Genomic DNA, 22,933 nt, shown 5'->3' on the forward strand with positions numbered 1-22,933 from the left:
ATAATTGAAGCCTGGAGAAAAAGAAATTATTAGACAGGAAGAAAATCCATATATCCCAGACTCTACTATGAATTATCAAGATAAAATGAGCAGATATAACCATCCTGTTGAACTCAGAACTGTGCCCCTAAATCTTGCCCAGTTCAACTGTGACCACCCTGGTTGACATGTAATTGTTATCTTTTCCCTTCCTGTCTCTAAGCAGGCTTCATAGAACAAACATGTTTCACTCTTACACAGACAGGAATCCTCAGAAAAGTTTTTCTGTAACTGTCAACTACCTAAATTCTTCTAGATTAGAGACACCAGCCAAGAGCCCTGTGGTCGTCTGTCTTTTCTGAAAGAACCAAAGACAACAAAAGGACTGCCTCAAACAGCTGTTTGCAACTTAAATATTACTCTCCCAGCACATAAAAAGGTATCTTTTAACACTGGTTCGTTTTGACTTCTTTCCCTGCTCTTGAAGAAGTGGGCCCTTGGTATGCACCTAAGGAATGCTTTGTAACAGAATTAAAGCTCTTGAAACTCAAATTTTATTAGTCTCCTTGTGTAGATTGACTAAATGTTGTTACTGTGGTGTCGAATTCTTATAGTTTGTATGAGAGTCCTCTGTTGATCGCTTTTGCTGCTAGTCCATAGATTTCTTTATGCTTTCAAATAGCATCACACATTAATTTGCTGTGGATGTACAGTTCTTGATATTTTTTTGTTGGCTTCTTTTGATTTGCTTTGCTTTCTAAACCAGCTTGCATTTTGTGCTCCCTACTCAGTCCTTTTCATATCCTGATATTCTTTTCCCTGCTGTCCATTATAATATTCCTTGTCTCTGCAATGCATCTTGGGACCAAAAGGAGACAGAGTCAGATCAAGATGATGAGGTAATATAAATACTTCTGCTTTTATTCTATCAGAGGTAGAACAGATATTGAAAATGTATAGAAGAGGGCTGAAATGTGGGAAATATACAAATCATATTTTGTAGGTCTTAGCTTATGTGAAGTAAAGACTATATATTTTTCTTTAAAAGTATTTCACTTTCTCCAATCAACCTAAGAGTCTGTCAGTGTAGTCCACAAAATAATCCAGCTAATGATTTTAAAAGAAAAACTAAAATTATTTAAACATTTTTAAATGTGTTGGACTGGCATGTATAATTTTTTTTGGTTTCACATGCATATTTTATTATCCACTACTATCCTGTTATACAGTGTTATAACTTTTAAATCAAGAGCATGGTTAATGCATGAAATTTTACTGTAGAAATCAGCTTATGTTTTATATGTTTCTTTGCCAGTTGTTGATAGATATTTGCTATTCTAGCTAAAGAAATTTATCTTGACCATTTTTTAAGAGTCAAATTGTTCAGTTCAGTTTTAAAAGAATTTTGCCTGAGTTATCTCCTAAAATTTCTCCAAGTTATATGATAGTTGGATTAAAAACCCCACACATCAAAATGGAGACAGTAGCCTGAGGACTCAGAGACATTGCTGCTAATAAAACCATTCCCAGGTTTTAAAATCTCTTCCTCTGTACTTTATGCCTTTTAACATACAGAAACCACAATGGTGATTGGAATGATAAACTGCGTGTGCCTTTTTTTTTAATGTACTCACATAGTGAGTGTACTTTGTGATATATGTGCCTTCAATTTGAACGACTTTGGGAAAACTTACTGCTCAGCACACTCAAAAGTCTCTGTGATGCTCGTCTTTTATTTGTAGTTCCCTGTAGTCTGCTGTGTTTTGCTAAATTGTAGTTATTTGGTTGAGATATTGGGGTGGGGTTGTAGGATTCCTGTAGGAATGTAACTTTTTCAAAAGGAGAATGCTAAAGAAGAAAAATAAGGATAAACAAGATACCAACATGCCACCTTACAAAATGTTGTCAAAATTGTGAAAATGTCACCAAGTTGGAAATAGTCTATTTTTTTCTTTTCCAGACTGAGAAAGCAGATAAACGACAGAGCTTTGCATCTTTAGCTTTACGTAAGCGCTACAGCTACTTGACTGAGCCTGGAATGAGTGAGTTTGCTAACACGTTTACTAATCTGTGTGGGATTTTATAAGAAGAGACATTTTTTCTATACAAACTAAATTTTGGTGTCATTTGGAAACTCAATAATTAAAGAAAAAATTACATACAGGAAAACCCTATCATGAAATCTAGGTAATACTTTGTGTATAGTTGAAGATACAAGGTACAAATACCTATAAATCATAGCTTCAAAAGTTTTGTTTTTTCAAGCCATTAATTTTACTTTGATGATTGTTAACTATGCTCAGGGATAAATAGCAATGTTGCTTTAAATCTATACTCAGAAGAAAAAATATATTTCTCATGTATATTTGGGATAGTAGAAAGGATGGTAAAGCTGCTTTGAATGTCATCTCCTTTATCTTAATATAGTTTGTTGTACTAGTCCCAGTTCTTTTCCTTCTCACTTTGCAAGAATTTTATGTTCTTTCCTTCTTATGGTAGCACTTTATTGATTTCTTATCTCTTCCCTCTGTCCTCAAAATATCAGTTCTGAGGCTTGTCTTTACTAGACTGCTTAAATCCTTTTATCTCAGTGGTTGTTTTGCTTCATTGTTAATGGGCTTCCAAGTAAGATACAGATTCATTCAGTCATATTCATTTTCTCTTTCTGCCTTCTCTCTTCTTCCCACCTCTCTGTAGTTGTCACTTCTGCTGCTCACCACAGCCCTCTAAGTAATCCCCTCCACCAAGGAACTGACCACAAAGGGCAGAACCATCTTTGATTGATGCAGTGTGGTAACACTTTGAGCATCAGAGGGCTTCATTTTGAAGAAGATTTATACAAAAATCACTTTTACTTAGTCATTCTAGTTGTTTCCCATTGACTCATATTTAACTTGAGTTCAGGAAGGTTCAGAAATGTGCTAGTAAGGGCCCACAATTTTCATTTTTCCCATCTTTCCTTAATTCTTGTTTCTGTGAACCAATCTAGCATACAAAATATGTAGGAAGAGACTACTTCACTGCTTAGGTCAGATATTCTTAGCATAACCTTCTAGAGTATAGTTCCTTCACTATTAAGAAAGCTTTTATATTCAGATAACAAATGGGGAAACACAAGAGAAATGAAACCACACCACACTCACGAATGCTTCCTCCAATCTGAATTTTCTCCTTTAGCAGAGATGTCTGAATACTTCCAGAAACGTAAGGACTAAAATTAACTCCTGTTATCCCACAGAGTGGGAAAAGGGTATGTGTACTGTGAGATGGTGTTCAGTACAACTAAATATATTGAGTATAAATTTTCTTTGGAATATTATTTTTCCCTCAAGAGCCTCACTGCATTCTGGTCCTCCTCAGCCCACCCCTGCCCCCAGGGTATATCCCAAAGCTTTGGACAGGCTTGATGAGCTAGCCACTTTCGGTCAGAGGCACTTGAGGCAGAGAGGTTCCCATCTCATTCTGGTACCTAAGTTGTGTATTTGGGGGATAACCTGATTTAGAAGATCACACATGGGCTGAATGAATTGTTCCTGCTTATGAAATTATTGCTCCTTTTTAGGAAGCTTCAGTTAGGTACATACAGCTTGTCTTTTGACCAAAAGAAGGGGATGGTTGTTTTACGAAAGGGCACGTAAAGGTGACAAACAGGAATGAAAAGGAATAAAAAGGACGAAAAGAAAAGTGAAGCGATGTCATGACCTCTGATTGGTGTTAGAATTCCAGGTGAAAGGCATTTTTCCCTCATCCCCATCCCCACACCCCTGAAAAAAGATACTGATGTGGTTTACTTCTTAACATCCAGAATTTTCCTTGCTATAGGGCATCACGAATGTGTGTAATTAAAACATAGAATGTGCAGCTGATTGGTAAATTGGTTGTTCCTTGCAAAGTATAAAACCATAGACATAGTTCAGAAGACTTCTTTGCGGAATGGAGCCAGTCTTCAATGGTGGAGGAGATATGCTTCCCCACTGTCTGGTAGTTATAAGATTCTACCAGGTGCAGTGCCACATTCTTGTAATCCCAGCTACTCAGAAGGCTGAGGCAGGAGGATTGCAAGTTCGAGGCCAGCCTGGATGATTTGGCGAATCTTGTCTCCTAACAATAAAAAAGGGCTGGTGGTCCAGCTCAGTGATAGAGTGCTTGCCTATCATGCTGCAGTCCCTAGGTTCAATTCCCAGTACAAAAAAAATAATCATCTTAAGATGTGTACTAAAGCCAAAGGATTGAAACCAAGGACTCCCCAACTCAATCTATATGTAATGTAGCATTTCCCAAAAGAGTTAAGCAATATGATGTTGAGAATTATGACTAGGAGGGATAATGGATAGGTGAGTTTTTCCTTAGTTCTTCCATTTTCTTTAGAATAATATGTAAGCCTAGTAAAGGATATGTTCTGAATATTTGACTTTGAATGTACACTAGGAATGAAAATCTTCACTCTTGTGGGAATAGCTGCTAATCCAAGGACTTGATTGTAGCAGTGGCACGGGCACAGCATGAAGAAGATGAAGCACTTCTCATTTTCTCTTCAAGTTTCACTCTTCTGAACCATTGCTTTCTTGGAGGAAGACCGTACTCAACTTAGACTTAGAACATTAGTCCTTGGCAGGCATTCCAAATCTCTGTGACGGGCTTGGTTTGTTAGAGATATAGAAGTAGAGAGGACTAAGTATGTGTTTGCTATCCCCAGCCAGTGTGCTTACTTCATTTGTGTGTTTCTTGCCCCGTTGCAAAAGGAATGCTGGTACTACATCCGTCTTTCCTAGTGGTAGGTCTACCTCATGGCTGTTCTAGTGTTGGGGTATTCATGAGTACCATAAATATTCTGGGAAGGCACCAGAATTGGTACCTTGGTAATTTATAAACATTTATGTATCTCCATATATATCATATGGTACTTAAATATGGGTACTTAAATATGGGGTGTTAAAAATACAACTCTGCATTTTAGTTTTTCCCCATGATACCTTTTGAGAATTAAAAGTAGAATAGATTATGAATAATATGCAGTTAACTATGTGCTTTTATTCATAATGACAGCTATAGACACAGAAATATTTAGTTGCAGATATATTTTATAATGTGCAGTATTAAATAGTTTCCTAAAATCTCAAAAGGTACCAAGACTTCACATCTTGTGGAAAAAGTGTACTCTTCTTTCTAAATGCTCTTGTGAAAGTATTTTTAAAGGTTATATATTGTGCATAATTCAGCATACAAACTGTATTACTTCATTGGCTTGTTTGCAATGATATATTGTGCATGATAAAATGTTTTCAGTTGCTTTGCTTGCTTATGGTAACCATGGACCATGTTTTCTGTTTTTTTCTCCCCTTTGTGTGTACACATGCATTTTATATTCATTTCATGTTACATTTTCTTTTCCCCTTCATCAAAAGGAATATACTGCATGGAAAAGATAAATGCAAACATTCCTTTTCTTTGTTTTTTGTTTAAAATTCTGACTCAGAAAATTTCTTGCTCTTATTGGCTTTTTATGGGTGTGGAGCATAACCGAATTGTGCATGGAAGATAAAGATTTAAAATCCAGTGGCTTCACAGTTTGCACACCAGTTGCCTGTCTCCTAATAGTTTCTGGATTCTGCATGATATAGGTTTGAGTGGTTTTCTAAAAAGGGGTTTTAGCTATTTAATGTATAGATTCACTTATTGAAATGGTTCTAAGTAGGTGCAATCTGTATCGTGGAAAGGCTCTAGGAGAGTAAGCATTAGAAATTATTAAAATGAGAGTCCTATGGTTGCACAAAACAAACATAGCTATACAGGCAAAGCAGAATGGCTACTGAAATTTGAAAACTGGCACATAAGAAAGTCAATAGGAAGTAAAGGAAAAGTTTTCCATTGTGGTTTTTTTTTTCTCATCATTAATTCTTTCCTCATGTTTTCTATTTTTCATTGTTGGCCTATTTGGTTGCAATGTACCTTTCCTGTCTTTCATTTCACGTTGCTCTTTTTTTTATTTAGTCATTTTTCTTTTTTTCTTTAACTTTGGACTAGTTATGTCTGTAGAAATTTATTTTTCCTCTTTTACTTAATTGTTCCTTTTGCCTCTTCCATTCCAAATCATGCAAACAATTGTACTTGCTTTTGTAATATTTAAAAGTTGACTGACCAATTTTTTCTCTGGTCTCTCTGTTTCTCAACCATTTTTGTTGATTTTTGTGTTTGATTTCATTTTTAAATTTAAGAAACAGTTGAACGGAGTGCAGGAGCAACAAGATCCCTCCCTACCACTTACTCATACAAGCCATTCTTTTCTACAAGACCATACCAGTCCTGGACCACAGCTCCGATTACAGTGCCTGGGCCGGCCAAGTCAGGCTTCACTTCCTTATCAAGTTCTTCCTCTAATACGCCATCAGCTTCTCCGTTAAAATCAATATGGTCTGTTTCGACTCCTTCTCCAATCAAATCCACGTTAGGCGCATCAACTACATCTTCAGTTAAATCCATTAGTGATGTGGCATCTCCAATTAGATCTTTTCGGACAGTTGCTTCGCCAATAAAAACAGTGGTGTCACAGTCTCCATACAGTATCCAGGTTGCCCCTGGTACGCTGGTTAGAGCTCCTACAGTCACAGAGGCTACACCCTTGAAAGGGCTGGCATCCAATTCTACATTTTCCTCTCGAACCTCTCCTGTGACTACAGCAGGGTCTCTTTTGGAGAGGTCATCAATTACTATGACACCCCCTGCATCTCCCAAATCAAATATTAATATGTATTCCTCAAGTTTGCCATTTAAGTCAATTATTACATCAGCAGCACCTCTAATATCTTCACCCTTAAAGTCAGTGGTGTCTCCAGCTAAATCAGCAGCTGATGTTACCTCGCCAGCTAAAGTTACAACGGTATCTTCCCTCTCGTCACCCTTGAAACAGATCCCTGGACATGCAGAGGTACCATTAGTCAATGGATCCATTTCTCCTCTGAAATATCCATCAACTTCAACTTTAATTAATGGGTGCAAAGCCACTGCCACATTACAGGACAAAATTTCTACAGCTACAAACTCTGTGAGCTCTGTGGTGAATGCAGCCACTGACACGGTTGAGAAAGTATTTTCTACAACAGCAATGCCATTTTCCCCACTCAGGTCATATGTTTCTGCAGCACCATCAGCTTTTCAGTCCCTAAGAGCTCCTTCCGCAAGTGCACTCTACACATCCCTTGGGTCGTCAATTTCTGCAACTACCTCATCTGTAACTTCATCGATAATAACAGTGCCAGTATACTCTGTAGTCAATGTTTTGCCTGAACCAGCATTAAAGAAACTTCCAGACTCTGATTCACTTACAAAATCAGCAGCAGCCTTGCTGTCACCCATTAAAACATTGACTACGGAGACACGTCCTCAGCCCCATTTCAATCGAACTTCATCTCCAGTGAAGTCATCTTTGTTCCTCACACCTTCTGCCCTTAAGTTGTCCACACCGTCTTCTTTATCTTCCAGTCAGGAGATACTCAAAGATGTGGCTGAAATGAAGGAGGACCTTATGCGGATGACTGCAATACTACAGACAGACGTGCCTGAGGAGAAGCCATTTCAACCTGATCCCCCTAAAGAAGGGAGAATTGATGATGAAGAACCTTTCAAAATTGTTGAGAAAGTAAAGGAAGATTTAGTGAAAGTGAGTGAAATCCTTAAAAAGGATGTGTGTGTAGATAACAAAGGACCACCCAAATCACCAAAGAGTGACAAAGGACACTCTCCTGAAGATGACTGGATAGAATTCAGTTCTGAAGAAATAAGGGAAGCAAGACAACATGCTGCTGTGAGCCCTTTTCCGTCCCTTCCAGAGAGAGTGCAAGTAAAGGCAAAAGCTGCCTCTGAAAAGGATTACAACTTGACCAAAGTCATTGATTACCTAACCAGTGATATTGCGAGCAGTTCATTAACAAACTTGAAGTACAAGTTTGAGGATGCAAAGAAGGATGGTGAGGAGAGACAGAAAAGAATTCTGAAACCAGCAATTGCTCTACAGGAACACAAACTCAAAATGCCGCCAGCCTCCATGAGGCCTTCCACCTCTGAGAAGGAATTATGTAAAATGGCTGACTCCTTTTTTGGAACAGATACTATTTTAGAATCTCCAGATGACTTTTCTCAACATGACCAAGATAAAAGTCCCTTGTCTGACAGTGGCTTTGAAACAAGAAGTGAAAAAACACCTTCAGCCCCACAAAGTGCAGAAAGCACTGGTCCTAAACCACTTTTTCATGAAGTCCCCATCCCTCCCGTCATTACAGAAACAAGGACTGAAGTGGTTCACGTTATCAGAAGCTATGAGCCCTCTTCTGGGGATGTTCCCCAGTCCCAACCAGAGGAGCCTGTGTCACCCAAACCTTCACCAACATTTATGGAACTAGAACCAAAGCCCACCACCTCTAGTATTAAAGAAAAAGTTAAAGCATTTCAAATGAAAGCCAATAGCGAAGAAGATGACCATAGTCGGGTTTTGAGCAAAGGCATGCGTGTTAAAGAAGAGACTCATATCACCACAACCACCAGAATGGTTTACCATTCTCCACCAGGCAGTGATGGAGCCTCTGAAAGAATTGAGGAAACCATGTCCGTCCATGACATCATGAAGGCCTTCCAGTCTGGGCGGGACCCCTCCAAAGAACTGGCAGGTCTGTTTGAACATAAGTCGGCAGTGTCTCCAGAAGTTCACAAGTCTGCTGCTGAAACAACTGGCCAGCATGCAGAGAAGGACAACCAAATGAAACCCAAACTGGAGCGCATAATAGAAGTCCACATCGAAAAAGGTAACCAGGCTGAGCCCACTGAAGTCATTATTAGAGAAACCAAAAAGCATCCAGAAAAAGAAATGTATGTATATCAGAAAGACTTATCCCGGGGAGATATTAACCTAAAAGATTTTCTGCCAGAAAAACACGATGCTTTTCCTTGTCCAGAGGAGCAGGGTCAACAAGAAGAAGAAGAACTAACTGCAGAAGAGTCACTGCCTTCCTACCTGGAGTCTTCCAGGGTGAACACTCCTGTGTCCCAAGAAGAAGACAGCCGCCCTAGTTCTGCGCAACTTGCATCTGATGACTCTTACAAAACACTGAAGCTTTTGAGTCAGCACTCCATAGAATACCATGACGATGAGTTGTCAGAGCTAAGAGGGGAGTCTTACAGGTTTGCTGAGAAAATGCTTCTGTCAGAAAAGCTAGATGTGTCTCACTCTGATACTGAGGAATCGGTTACAGACCACACAGGATCCCCTAGCTCAGAGTTACAGGGGTCTGATAAGCGGCCTAGAGAAAAAGTAGCCACTGCCCCCAAAAAAGAAATTCTCTCCAAAATCTATAAAGATGTGTCTGAAAATGGTGTAGGTAAAGTGTCTAAAGATGAGCATTTTGATAAAGTGACAGTATTGCACTACTCTGGCGATGTTAGTAGTTCAAAACATGCCATGTGGATGCGCTTTACTGAGGACAGATTAGACAGAGGTAGAGAGAAGTTGATATATGAAGATAGGGTGGACAGGACTGTGAAGGAGGCTGAAGAAAAACTGACTGAGGTGTCACAGTTTTTTCGTGACAAAACGGAGAAGCTAAATGATGAACTGCAGTCCCCAGAGAAAAAGCCACACCCCAAAAATGGCAAAGAATATTCTTCTCAAAGCTCTACCAGTAGCAGCCCTGAGAAAGTACTAACAGAACTGTTGGCTTCCAATGATGAGTGGGTTAAGGCAAGGCAGCAAGGCCCTGATGGACAAGGCTTCCCCCAAGCTGAGGACAGGAAAGCATCCAGCATGCCCAGCAGCCCAGAAAAAAGGGTCCTTTCCCAACAGAGTGAGGATGGCAAGTCCACCCTGGAAGCCACAGGAAGCACTTCACAGAGCAAAGCACCAGAAGGGCCCCAGTCTGGATTTCAGCTCAAACAATCGAAACTCAGTTCCATTAGATTAAAATTTGAACAAGGAACACATGCAAAAAGTAAGGACACAATTCAAGAAGACAAAAAGCCAGATGGCCAATCTAGAATCCCAGTTAAAAAACCACAGGAGAGCAAGCTACCTGTCTACCAAGTTTTGGCTAGAGAAAAACAGCAGAAGGCTATAGACCTCTCAGAGGAAAGCATATCTGTGCAAAAAGATGTTACATTATTAAATGCCCAGAGCAACGAAGTTGTTGTAAATGATGCTGGCTCTGAGGATGTGAACAAAGAGAGAACTGAAATGTCAAGTAAAGCAGTGCCTGACTATCTTTCTGAGCAACAGGCTAAAGACTTGGCGTGCAGTGTAACCTCAGATTTAGCAACCAAGGGACCGTGGGACACAAAGGTCTTTAGAACATGGGAAAGTTCTGGAGCCACTAACAATAAGTCACAGAAAGACAAACTTTCACATGTACTTGTTCATGATGTAAGAGAGAATCACATTGGTCACCCTGAAAGCAAAAGTGTTGACCAAAAGAGTGAATTTATGTCTGTGACTGAGAGAGAACACAAATTGTTAACAAATGGCTCTCTCTCAGAAATGAAGGAAATGACTGTAAAATCTCCCTCCAAGAAGGTCTTGTACAGGGAGTATGTTGTTAAAGATGGGGAACGTCCGGGTGGAGCTCTTGATCCACCTCCCAGGAGATGCGAGAGCTCAGCGGTGTCCCATATTCCAGTCAGAGTTGCTGATGAGAGGAGGGCGCTGTCTTCCAATATTCCTGATGGTTTTTGTGAACAGTCGACACTTCCAAAACATGAACTGTCACAAAAATTGTCCCAATCAAGTATGAATAAAGAGATAGTAGAGACACAGCACTTTAATTCTATAGAAGATGAAAAGGTTACGTATTCAGAGATCAGCAAAATTTCCAAACAGAGTTATATAGGCTTATGCCCACCTCTTGATGAAACCGAAACTTCCCCTACCAAATCTCCTGACTCTTTAGAGTTTAGCCCAGGAAAGGATTCTCCCTCTAGTGATGTATTCGACCACAGTCCCATGGATGGATTGGAAAAACTTGCACCACTAGCCCAGACAGAGGGAGGGAAAGAGATCAAAACTTTACCTGTTTATGTCAGTTTTGTACAAGTGGGGAAGCAATATGAAAAGGAGATTCAACAAGGAGGGGTAAAAAAAATCGTAAGTCAGGAATGTAAGACAGTACAAGAAACGAGGGGGACTTTTTGTACAACTAGACAGCAAAAGCAGCCTCCTTCTCCCCAAGGTAGTCCAGAAGATGATACTCTAGAGCAAGTATCCTTTCTAGACAGCTCTGGGAAGAGCCCTTTAACCCCAGAAACACCCAGTTCAGAGGAAGTGAGCTACGAATTTACATCTAAGACCCCAGACTCGCTCATAGCTTACATACCGGGCAAACCCAGCCCAATTCCTGAGGTTTCAGAGGAATCCGAGGAGGAGGAACAGGCCAAGTCTACCTCCCTGAAGCCAACCACAGTGGAGAAAACCACAATTGAGCGGGAAATGCCTTCTGATGTGAACAAAGACTCTGTCCAAAGGCCCAAGAGTAACAGAGTTGCTTATATTGAGTTTCCCCCTCCTCCACCACTGGATGCAGACCACATCGAATCAGAAAAGCAGCACCATCATCTCCCAGAAAGGGAAGTAGACATGATTGAAGTCAGTCTGCAAGATGAGCATGACAAGTACCAGCTGGCTGAGCCAGTTATCAGAGTGCAGCCACCTTCACCAGTTCCTCCTGGGGCAGATGCCAGTGATTCTAGTGATGATGAATCTATTTATCAACCAGTCCCAGTGAAAAAATACACCTTCAAGTTAAAGGAAGTTGACGATGAACAAAAGGAAATGTCAAAATCCAAAGCTTCTGCCGTAAAGGCTTCCAACCAGAAAGAACTGGAAAGTAATGGATCTGGAAAAGATAATGAATTTGGCCTTGACTCAACCCAGAATGAAACTGCTCAGAATGGGAACAATGACCAGTCCATCACAGAGTGTTCCATTGCTACCACCGCAGAGTTTTCCCATGACACAGATGCCACGGAGATCGACTCTCTGGATGGCTATGATCTGCAAGATGAAGATGATGGTCTGACAGAGAGCGATTCTAAACTCCCAAGTCAAACCATGGAAATGAAGAAAGATGTCTGGAACACAGAGGGCATCCTGAAACCAGCCGATCGCTCTTTCAGTCAAAGTAAACTGGAAGTCATTGAGGAGGAGGGAAAGGTGGGACCAGAAGAAGATAAGCCATTCTCTAAAAGTTCTTCCTCTGAAAGGACTCCTGATAAGACTGATCAGAAGTCAGGGGCCCAGTTTTTCACACTAGAAGGCAGACATCCTGATAGATCGGTGTTTCCTGATACTTATTTCAGTTACAAAGTAGATGAAGAATTTGCCACTCCTTTTAAAACAGTAGCTACCAAAGGTCTAGATTTTGACCCTTGGTCCAATAACCGAGGGGATGATGAAGTCTTTGATGGTAAATCTCGGGAAGATGAAACTAAGCCATTTGGTCTGGCAGTGGAAGACCGTTCTCCAGCAACAACCCCTGACACCACACCAGCCAGAACACCAACTGATGAAAGTACCCCAACTAGTGAGCCTAACCCCTTCCCATTTCATGAAGGAAAAATGTTTGAGATGACTCGCAGTGGTGCAATTGACATGAGCAAGAGGGATTTTGTTGAAGAGAGGCTCCAATTTTTCCAGATTGGTGAGCATACTTCTGAAGGGAAGTCAGGGGACCAGGGGGAAGGGGATAAAAGCATGATCACTGCCACCCCACAGCCACAGTCAGGGGACACCACTGTAGAAACCAATCTAGAGAGGAATGTAGAGGCACCTACAGTTGAACCTACCCCCAGCAGCCCGACCAGCGGAGAGTGTCAGGAAGGCACATCCAGTAGTGGCTTCCTGGAGAAATCAGCAGCAGCCACTAACACCTCTAAAGTTGACCCCAAGTTGCGCACGCCTATAAAAATGGGAATTTCTGCATCCACTATGACCATGAAGAAAGAAGGCCCTGGAGAATTAACAGATAAGATAGAAGCTGGGATGCCCAGTTGTCAGGGATTAGAAAATGAAGCTTTAACAGTGATTTCCAATACAGCCAATAGCCAGATGGGCGCTAGTCCCCAGGAAAAACACGATTTTCAAAAAGATAACTTTAATAACAACAACAATTTGGATTCTTCCACTATACAGACAGATAACAGTAATGTAGTTCTGACAGAACATTCTGCACCCACTTGTACCACAGAGAAAGCTAATCCAGTCAAAAGCTCATCAGGAAAAAAGACAGGGGTACTACAAGGACACTGTACCAGAGATAAGCAGACCACTCTCGGAGAGCAGCAAAAGACAAAAGAATCGATAGGGATTAGGCGAAAATCCAAACTTCCCATAAAAGCCACCTCACCAAAAGATATCTTCCCACCAAGCCGTATGCCAAACATTAAAGCAAGTAAAACGAAGCAGGTTAGTTGTTATGAGAAAGCCAGACCCTTTACTGCCTCTTCATGTGTAGACATGAAGTCCAGAATTCCAGTAAAAAACACACACAGGGAAAACCTAGTTTCAGTTAGAAAAGCATGTGCCATACAAAGGCAAGGCCAGTCAGAGCAAAGCAAGGCCAGACAGCTTCCATCCAAGTTGCCAGTAAAGGTAAGATCCACCTGTGTTACCGCCACAACCACTACCACCACCACCACCACCACAGCTAAAGTCAGAAAAAGTCAGCTTAAGGAAGTATGTAAACATTCCATTGAATATTTTAAGGGAATTAGTGGTGAGACCTTAAAGCTTGTGGACCGCCTCTCTGAAGAAGACAAAAAGATGCAGTCGGAGTTGTCTGATGAGGAAGAGAGTACCTCGAGAAACACGTCGTTGTCCGAGACTTCCCGGGGTGGCCAGCCTTCAGTTACCACGAAGTCTGCTAGAGATAAGAAAACAGAGGCAGCACCTTTAAAATCAAAGAGTGAAAAGTCCGGCAGTGAGAAAAGGAGCAGTAGGAGGACTGGTGAGAATGAAGGCAGTCAGGTTTCTCGAGCGCTCTTTGCTCACCTCCTGGAGACCAGCCTAGTTTGTAAACACTTTCCAACTCGTAGACCCTAGTGCATGAACTGTCGTGATTGCCTGTGGAGTGACTTAATCGTAGTTTCTCATTCTGCCATTGTCATCTGTATGTGCTGTCTTATATACTCTTCTTTCTTCCTTTTAATCCAGCTACACTGTAGACAGCTAGGGAAGCATGCTGAAGATACTGGTGTCTTTCAAAAGGGACAATTTTTATTTTATGTGCTAATGGATATAATTCTGTCAAAGTAAAAGCACAAATGTCAAAATCTCATCACGGTGTTTTCACCAACATGACGATTCTGTAACTGTTGTAAAGTAGCTAGCTTGTCAGCATGTTCAACCCCATTACATTGAGCATCCATGTAGTCTGACATTTGGCCTGATGCAGGTGGAAAACAAGTGAGCCATGTGAAAAGAAGTGTTCATGTAGGTGGCTAGGACACATCTAAGTGTACAGTGTTAGCGTTAGTCTCTCTGTAAAATCTGAGTACTGCTAAAAGCAATTTTCCAGTGTCGTATCTTTCTTGATGATTATTTTAATTAAGAAATTGTAAATTGTAGGTCCACAGAGTCCATGTGAACGGACAGATATCAGGATGGCAATAGTAGCTGATCACCTGGGACTTAGTTGGACAGGTAAGTGTGTATACTACTGAATGTAACAAGTGCACTCACTGAATCTCCTTATTCTCATGCAGTTCATTTTATATATATATATATATATATATATTTAAAAATAAAAACCAGGGCCAGGGATTTAGCTCAGTGGTTCCAGCACCTGCCTCAAAAGTGCAAGGTCCCGAGTTCAATCCCCGGTACCAAAAAATAAGTAACTAAGTAAGTAAATAAATAAATAGAACAAAACCAGCAACTAAAAAAACCTTAACCATAATCATTAATCAGGTGGTGACTGATACCACCTTGTACTCTGTATTTTTCTACACATATTCTAGGAATAAAAATTTAAATCTTATTTTACCTAGAACTTAGGGTTTTTCTTCACAGTGCCATTTGTCCTAAGTTACCTTTTACCCAATAGCAGATTTACTTGGGGACATAAAGGAAAACATAACTAAAAACCTATGAAATGACTCAAATTCTTTAACATGATTAACTTCCTTGGAACAGCTCTCCCCTCCCAATATTGGGATTGGATCCAGGGCCTTGCATATGCTATACAAGGGCTCCACCACCGAGCTTACAGTCCCAGCACTAGTAGAACAGCATTCTTTGGCAGTAGTTCAGTTAACTTCTGCTGGATTTCATATAAAGTCCATACCTGATGCTTTTCTTTTCTTTTTTTAAAATATATTTTTGTGCTGGGGATTAAACCCAGGGCTTCATACACGCTAAGCAGCATTCTACCACTGAGCTATGCCCAGATGCTTTTCTTTGAGTGGACTCACTTTTATGCTCAAGATTTATTTAAAAGTAAACCTTGTAATATTTTCCTAGTAAGAAATGGAGTATTTGCCATATCTATATAAGAAAACAAAGGAATGACAGAAAGCTTAAATTTTGATTTGAAACTTTAAAAAAATAGGAGCTAAGTAAATGAAAAGCTTCAATTCACAAATGTAGTTAAGTGGGCCGGGGATTTACCTCTGGTTCCGCCGCCTGCCTTGTAAGCGAAAGGACCTGAGTTCGATCCCTGGTACCCAAAAAAAAAAAAAAAAAAAAGTAGTTAAGTAACAATTTATGGTCAGTACATTTTTTTTGTATTAAATTCTTTTATTGGTACATTGTAGGTATACAACACAATTACATTTCTCATTGGGAATTGTACCTTTACATGATGCATCTTGGTTCTTATTTTTTCCCCATTCCTAGCCCTCCCTTCCCGCCCTCCACCCTTCCCTATTTACAAAGACTTTATTTCCATTTTTTCCATTTCTCATCATTTTTTCCTTTCCCTTCTTTCCTTTCCCCTGCCCCTCCCACTACCCCTACCCCTTTGGACCTTTTCTTCCTATTTTACATTTTCGATTATTCATTCTAATCATTGGTACATTTTAGGTATACAACATAATGACATTCATCATTGGAAATTTGCACCTTTACATAGTCTCTCTTGGTTCTTATTTTTCACCCTTGCCCAGCCCTCCCTTCAACCCCTCCAGTCCTGCCTATTTACAAAGATTTGGTTCCTATTTTTCCATTTTCTCATATTAATCCCATTCCCTTCTATCCTTTCCCCTAGCCCTCCCACTTCCTTCCCCTTTGCCCCTTTTCTTCCTATTTCACATTACCTATTATACATTTAGTCCTTATTTACACTTTCAATTTCTCACACCAGAGAAACTATTCGGTATTTACACATGTGTGTCCTATTTATTTCACTTAAGAGTATTGCCTCAATGTGCATCCACTTAGCTATAAATGTCTCTAATTTCTCATTTTTTATGGCTGAGTAGTACTCCATTTTATTTAAAAAACCACATTTTCTTTATCCAGTCTCCAGTTGATGGGCATTTGGGCTGTTTCCAAGTTTGAGCTATCACAAACTGCGCTGCTATGAACATGGGTGCACATATATCACTGTGGTATGATTCATTTAATTCTTTGGGGAAGATCCCCAGCAGTGGAATAGCAGGGTCAAATGGGACTTCCAGTGCTAGTTCTTTGAGGTATCCATACTGATTTCCACAGTGCTTGCACCAGTCTACACTCCCACCAGCAGTGGAGCAGGGTTCCTCTTTCCCCACAGCCCCACCAGCATTTGTTATTGGTTGATTTCATGATAGCAGCCATTCTTTCTGGAGTGAAGTGGAATCTCAGCATTGTTTTCATTTGCATCTCTCCAATGACCAGTGATGTTGAACATTTTTTCATGTATTTATTTGCTATTTCTACTTCTTTGTCTGAGAAATGTCTGTTCATTTCAGATGCCCATTTTTTTTATTGGGTCTTTAAATTTGGGAGGTCAGATCTTTTTAAGTTCTTTATAGATTCGAGATAGTAGACCTTTGTCTGAGGAAGAGCAGGTGAAGATTTTTTCCCACATTGTGGGTTGTCTCTTCACACTGCTGGTGGTTTCTCTTGCTGTGCAGAAGCTTTTTAATAAGAAGAGATCCCACTTGTTGATTGTTTGTGCTAGTTCACGGGCAACTGAGGTTTTGTTCATAAAATCTCTTCCAACACCGATGTCTTCAAGGGTTCTACCTAACCTCTGTTCCAACTGGTTCAGAGTTTCTATTTTAATATTTAGATCTTTAATCCATTTTGATTGTAGTTTAGTGCATGGTGAGAGATATAGGTCTAGTTTGAATCTTTGGCAAGTTTGAAGCCCAGTTTTTCCACCACCATTTATTAAAGAGGCTGTCTTTCCTCCAGTGAGGGTGTTTGGCTCCTTTGTCGAAGATGAGATGGCTGAGTGTGTCTGGTTTTGTTTCTGCATCTTCTAATCAGTTCCACTGGTCCTCAAGTCTGTTTCTTTGCCAGTACCATGCTGTTTTTATCACAGTAGCTTTGTAGTATAGTTGCAGGTTGGGGATTGTGATACCCCCTGCCATGTCTCTGTTACCTAGAATTGCTTTTGCTATTCTGGGTCTCTTCTTGTTCCAAATGAACTTTTGGATTGTTTTCTCGAGGTCTATGAAGTATGCTGCTGGGATCTCAATTGGAATTGCATGAAATCTATAGAGCAGTTTTGGAAGTATGGCCATTTTCACTATATTAATCCTTCGTACCCAGGAGCAGGGGATGTCTGTCCATTTTCTGATATCATCTTCAATCTCTCTTTTCAGAGTGCCATAGTTTTCAGAGAAGAGGTCTTTGATTTCTTTCATTAGGATGATTCCTAAGTATTTCAGTTTTTTGGATTCTATTTTGAAAGGAATTATTTGCCCTATTTCTCTCTCAGTGAGTCTGTCATTGGTGTAGAGGAAAGCTATTGATTTTTGTGTGTTGACCTTGTAACCAGCAACTTGACTGAATTTGGTTATTAAGTCTAGAAGACTTTTGGTGGAGTTCTTGGGGTCTTCTATATAGAGTATCATGTCATCTGCAAATAATGACAATTTGACTTCTTCATTACCTATCTTTATTCCTTTTATTTCTTTCTCTTGTCTAATTGCCGTGGCTAATGTTTCCAGAACTATATTGAACAAGAGTGGTGATAGTGGACATCCTTGTCTTGTTCCTGATTTTAGTGTGAAGGATTTCAGTTTTTGACCCTTTAGTATGATATTGGCTGTTGGTTTTTCATAGATGGCGTCTATCAGTTTGAGGTAGAGACCATCTATTCCAATTTTTTGTAGGGTTTTTATCATAAATGCATGTTGGATTTTGTCAAATGCTTTTTCTGCGTCTATGGAGATAATCATATGGTTTTTGTCCTTGGCTCTATTGATATAGTGTATTACATTAATTGATTTGCATATATTGAACCATCCCTGCATCCCTGGGATGAATCCCACTTGATCAGGGTGTATGATCTTCTTGATGATCTTCTGCATTCTGTTTGCCAGTATCTTATTAAGGATTTTTGCATCTATGTTCATTAGTGAGATTGGCCTATAGTTCTTTTTTTCAGTTGGGTCTTTCTCTGCTTTGGGGATCAAGGTGATGCTTGCTTCCAGGAATGAATTTGGGAGTATTGCTTCCTTTCAATTTCATTGAAGAGTTTAAACAGTAGTGACAGCAGTTCCTCTCTAAATGTCTTGTAGAATTCAGGAGTGAAGCCATCAGGGCCGAGGCTTTTCTTAGTTGATAAGTTTTTAATTACATTTTCAATTTCATTGGTTGATATTGGGTTGTTCAGAATTTTTAGGTCTTCTTTGTTCAACTTTGGTAATTCATACGTATCTAGGAATCTGTCCATTTCTTCTGTGTTGTCCATCTTATTGGCGTATAGGTTTTGGAAGTAGGTATTGATGATCCTCTGGATTTCTGCTGGGTCTGTTGTAATTTCACCCTTTTCATTCCTAATTGCATGGATTTGGGCTTTTTCTTTCCTTTTTCTGAGAAGGTTGGCTAAAGGTTTGTCAATTTTGTTGATTCTTTCAAAGAACCAACTCTTGGCTTCATTGATTTTTTGTATTGTTCTCTTAGTCTCCATTGCATTGATTTCTCCTCTGATCTTTATAATTTCCTCCTTTGTATGAGCTTTGGGGTTGTCCCGCTCTTCTTTTTCTAGAAGCTTGAGGTTCAGCATCAGGTTGTTTAATTGGGCTCATTCTGTTTTCCTAATATGCATATTCACTGCTACGAATTTCCCTCATAAGACAGCTTTCATTGTGTCCCATAGATTCCGATATGTTGTATTGTCATTGTCATTTAATTGAAGGAACTGTCTGATTTCTTCTTTAATTTCCTCTGTGACCCATTGGTTATTCAGAAGTGTGTTGTTCAATTTCCACATGTTTATGAAATTTTTTGAGTTTCTTTTGCTATGGATCTCCAATTTCATCACACTATGGTCTGATAATGTACAGGGGACAACTTCAATTCCTTTGCACTTACTTCAACATGTTCTATGTGTAAGTATGTGGTCTATTTTTGAGAATGACCCATGTGCAGCTGTGAAGAATGTGTATTCTGATTTTGTGGGGTGGAAGACTCTGTAAACATCTGTTAAGTTCATTTGTTCAAGAGTTCGATTGAGTTCTAGTATTTCATTACTTATTGTTTGTCTAGTTGATCTATCTATTTGTGACAGTGAGGTGTTAAGGTCCCCCACTACAATTGTATTAGTGCATATATGACCTTTCATGTCCGTTAGTATTTGTTTTATATAGTTGGGTGCACTAGTGTTTGGTGCATGGATATTTATGATTGTCATCTCTTCCTCTTGGATTCTTCCCTTTACAAGAATGTAGTGTCCTTCTTCATCTCTCTTCATCAGTGTTGGTTTGAAATCCCCTTGATCTGCCAAGCGGATAGCTACTCCTGCTTTTTTTCAGGTTCCTGTCGCAGGCAGTATTGTTTTCCACCCTTTACCTTTCAGTCTATGAGTTTCCTTTTGAATGAAGTGTGTTTCTTGTATGCAGCATATTGTTGGATTTTGCTTCTTGACCCATTCTGCCAGTCTATTTCTTTTGACTGGTGAATTGAGACCATTAATGTTGATGGTTATAACTGAAACGTATTGACTTGTCATTGCCATGACTTTTTCTTTTTGTTGGGTTCTCCCCCTTTACATTTAATTTCTTGTCATGCCAGATGGGTTCATTCTGCTTTGCTTCCTGAGGTTGTGATCCTCAATGTCTGTTCCTAGGATATTGTGTAAAATTCTTTGGAGTGCTGGTTTGGTATTCACAAAGTTCCTAAGGTGCTCTTTGTCATGAAAGTATCTTATTTCTTCATCCATTTTGAAAGATAGTTTTGCAGGGCACATCAATCTGGATTGGAGGCTGTTTTCTTTTAGGGCTTGGAATATGTCACTCCAAGCTCTTCTTGCCTTTATGGTTTGTGTTGAGAAGTCTGCTGTGATTCTGATGGGCTTTCCTTTGTATGTGATTTGTTTCTTTTCTCTGACTGCTTGGAGAACTTTGTTCTTCTGTTTTGTTTCTGGAATCTTAACAATTATATGCCTATTTGTAGATTTTTTTTGATCAAGGCTATTTGGAGTCCTATATGCCTCACTTATCTGTATGTCAAGCTCTTTTCCCCTGCTTGGGAAGTTTTCTGCCATTATTTCTGTGAAGAGATTTTTTATGTCATCTCCACTCTCTCCTTTCTCTTCATTGAGCCCAATCAGTCTTATGTTATTCTTCTTTGCATCATCTAGCAGCTGCTGGATTGATTTCTCATGTTCCCTTATAATTTTGAAGCAATTTTTCTTTTCCTGATCACTAATTGCAATCTTATCTTCTATATCTGAAATTCTATCCTCACATTGGCTCATTCTGCTGTGCAGACTTTCAATGGAGTTTTTCATGTCCTGGAAATCTATTTGCATCTGTTTTATGGATTCCATTTGTTTCTTATGTTGGGATTCCATCATGTTCCTGAGCTCCTCTCTAGATTTATTAATCATGTCTTGCACTAGGGTCACAGTTTCTCCTGTTATCTGAGAAATTATTTCTGATTTCATTTTTTCCAGATCCCCTTTTGTTGCCAGTTCAGTGGGTCCAGGTGGTTGAGTATCTATCAGAGTGTTCCATCTCATTGCCCTTTGGGGTTGCTGTAGGTGATCTGGAAGTCTGGTTTTGAGACTTATTTACGTGTTTTCTCATTTCGACTGGGGCGGGGGGCTGTTAGCACCTACACGGATTACCTCCTCTGAGCTGGATGAGGTGGGACAGGGGCCGGGAGCAGCAGTAGGGATGGTGACCCAAAAGCCCTTTCCTGTGGGCTGGGAGCAGCCGGAGGGATGGTGGCTGGGAAACCCCTTCCTCTGGACCAGGAGCAGTGGGATGTGGCTCAAAAGCCCCTTCCTCTGGGACAGGAGCAGCGGGACAGGAGCAGCGGGACAGAAGGTGGCCCAAAAGCCCTTTCCTCTGGGCTGGGAGCAGGGGGAGGGATGGTGACCGGGAAGCCCCTTCCTCTGGACCAGGAGCGGTGCGACGATGGCTCAGAAGCCCCTACCTCTGGGCGGGGAACAGTAGGACTCAGTACCTTGGTCTGGTGGTCTGGTGTCCTCTGCGTCTTTGTAGTGTGGAATCAGGTGGCTGCCTGTCTGCAGCGGGGTGATTTGGTGTCTTCCGAGTGACTCAGGACCTCGGTAGGGCGTGCACAGACCTGCCTGTCTGCAGCGGGCTGATTCGGCGTGTGTTCTGTGCAACTGGGGACCTCGGTAGGGTGTGGGCAGACCCGCCTGTCTGCAGTGAGGTTATTCGGGGTCTTCCGCGAGACTCAGGACCTCGGTAGGGCGTGCACAGACCTGCCTGTCTGTAGCGGGCTGATTCGGCGTGTCCCACGGGACTCGATCAGTACATTTGAAGGGAATATTTGGCTTCATTTTGCTTCCATAAAAACAAAGATCAGGGTCTGTGTCAGTTGGGCAGGGCTGCTTTGTAGTTCTTTAGTTTTATTTTGTCCAGACCCAGGTATACTACACCACAGAGCTGTATCCCAGCCCTTTTTATTTTTTGACATAGGCTTTTGCTAAATTGCCCAGGCTGGCCTCAAACTTGTAATCCTCCTGCCTCAACCTCCTGATTACCTAGGATGACATGGTGTACTACTGTGCCTGGCCCACTCTGTAGTTTTGACCCTAAAATCTTGCCTCACTTAAGTCTGAATTACAAGTCTCATAGGCTAAATGTATTTTTTAATGCATACCCCAAAAAACATGGTTAAAATAATGTCATTGCCATATCTAAAGTCATCTTGCATACCACATACAGTCCATACAGTTATCCATTATGAAAGGACAGAATGTGAAACCAAATAATGGAGCACAATTTCTTCTAAATTTTTCCTGTGAATGTCCTCTGTCCCCCTGTCCCATTCTCCAGCCTGACTCCACCACCACATATCTGTCCTTGCTCTCAGGCATGTTGCTAATGACCAGGAGCCTGGAGGAGCTCTTGGGAGTCTGAATGATCATTTGCAGATGGATGAGAGTTAAAAGTAACTTGCTCTAGGGCCAGGGATATAGCTCAGTGGCACTGCGCCAGCCTGGCAAGCAGAAAGTTCTAAGTTCATTTACCAAAACAAAAAAAAAAGAAACTGACTCTCTATAAATATTTGCTGACAAATGTCATCAAGCTTATATTTCAACATCAGATGCAAATCTGAAAATATATTGGAGCTTGGAGCAAATGTTGATTTTTGCGATATTATATGCCCATAACTACTAGATTTTCCTTAAGCCAACTTTTAAAAGCCCTGTGTTTGTCAGAGTAAATTTTTGGAGAATATAGGACCTAAGAATAGCTAGGTAGGTCAGGGATTACAGCCCCAGTGGTGGAGTGCTTGCTTAGAATGCTCAAGGCCCTCTATTCAACCTTTAGCACTGCAGGGGGGGTTAAA

The 22,933-nt window shown here is 40.5% G+C and overlaps 1 protein-coding gene across 24 annotated transcripts in view; it reads left to right on the forward strand.

Moving 5' to 3' along the window:
• The window catches only part of Ank3 (ankyrin 3), a 515,763-nt gene that overhangs the window by 461,018 nt on the left and 31,812 nt on the right, over positions 1-22,933 (forward strand). For 12 of the 24 annotated variants that reach the window (XM_087185521.1, XM_087185526.1, XM_087185520.1 and 9 more), the window contains 5 exons: positions 296-418; positions 852-878; positions 1,940-2,021; positions 6,195-12,650; positions 14,576-14,650. In XM_087185521.1, the coding sequence (XP_087041647.1) occupies positions 296-418; positions 852-878; positions 1,940-2,021; positions 6,195-12,650; positions 14,576-14,650 (6,763 nt within the window). Of the gene's footprint in view, positions 1-295; positions 419-851; positions 879-1,939; positions 2,022-6,194; positions 13,956-14,575; positions 14,651-22,933 lie in introns of all 24 variants that reach the window. The other 12 variants (XR_015440538.1, XM_087185515.1, XM_021239187.2 and 9 more) reach the window with 2 other exon arrangements.

Source organism: Heterocephalus glaber, unplaced genomic scaffold, assembly GCF_053883595.1.
Source record: "Heterocephalus glaber isolate CG9 unplaced genomic scaffold, H.glaber_assembly_v1.0 deba00001497, whole genome shotgun sequence".
NCBI classification, from domain to species: Eukaryota; Metazoa; Chordata; class Mammalia; order Rodentia; family Bathyergidae; genus Heterocephalus; species Heterocephalus glaber.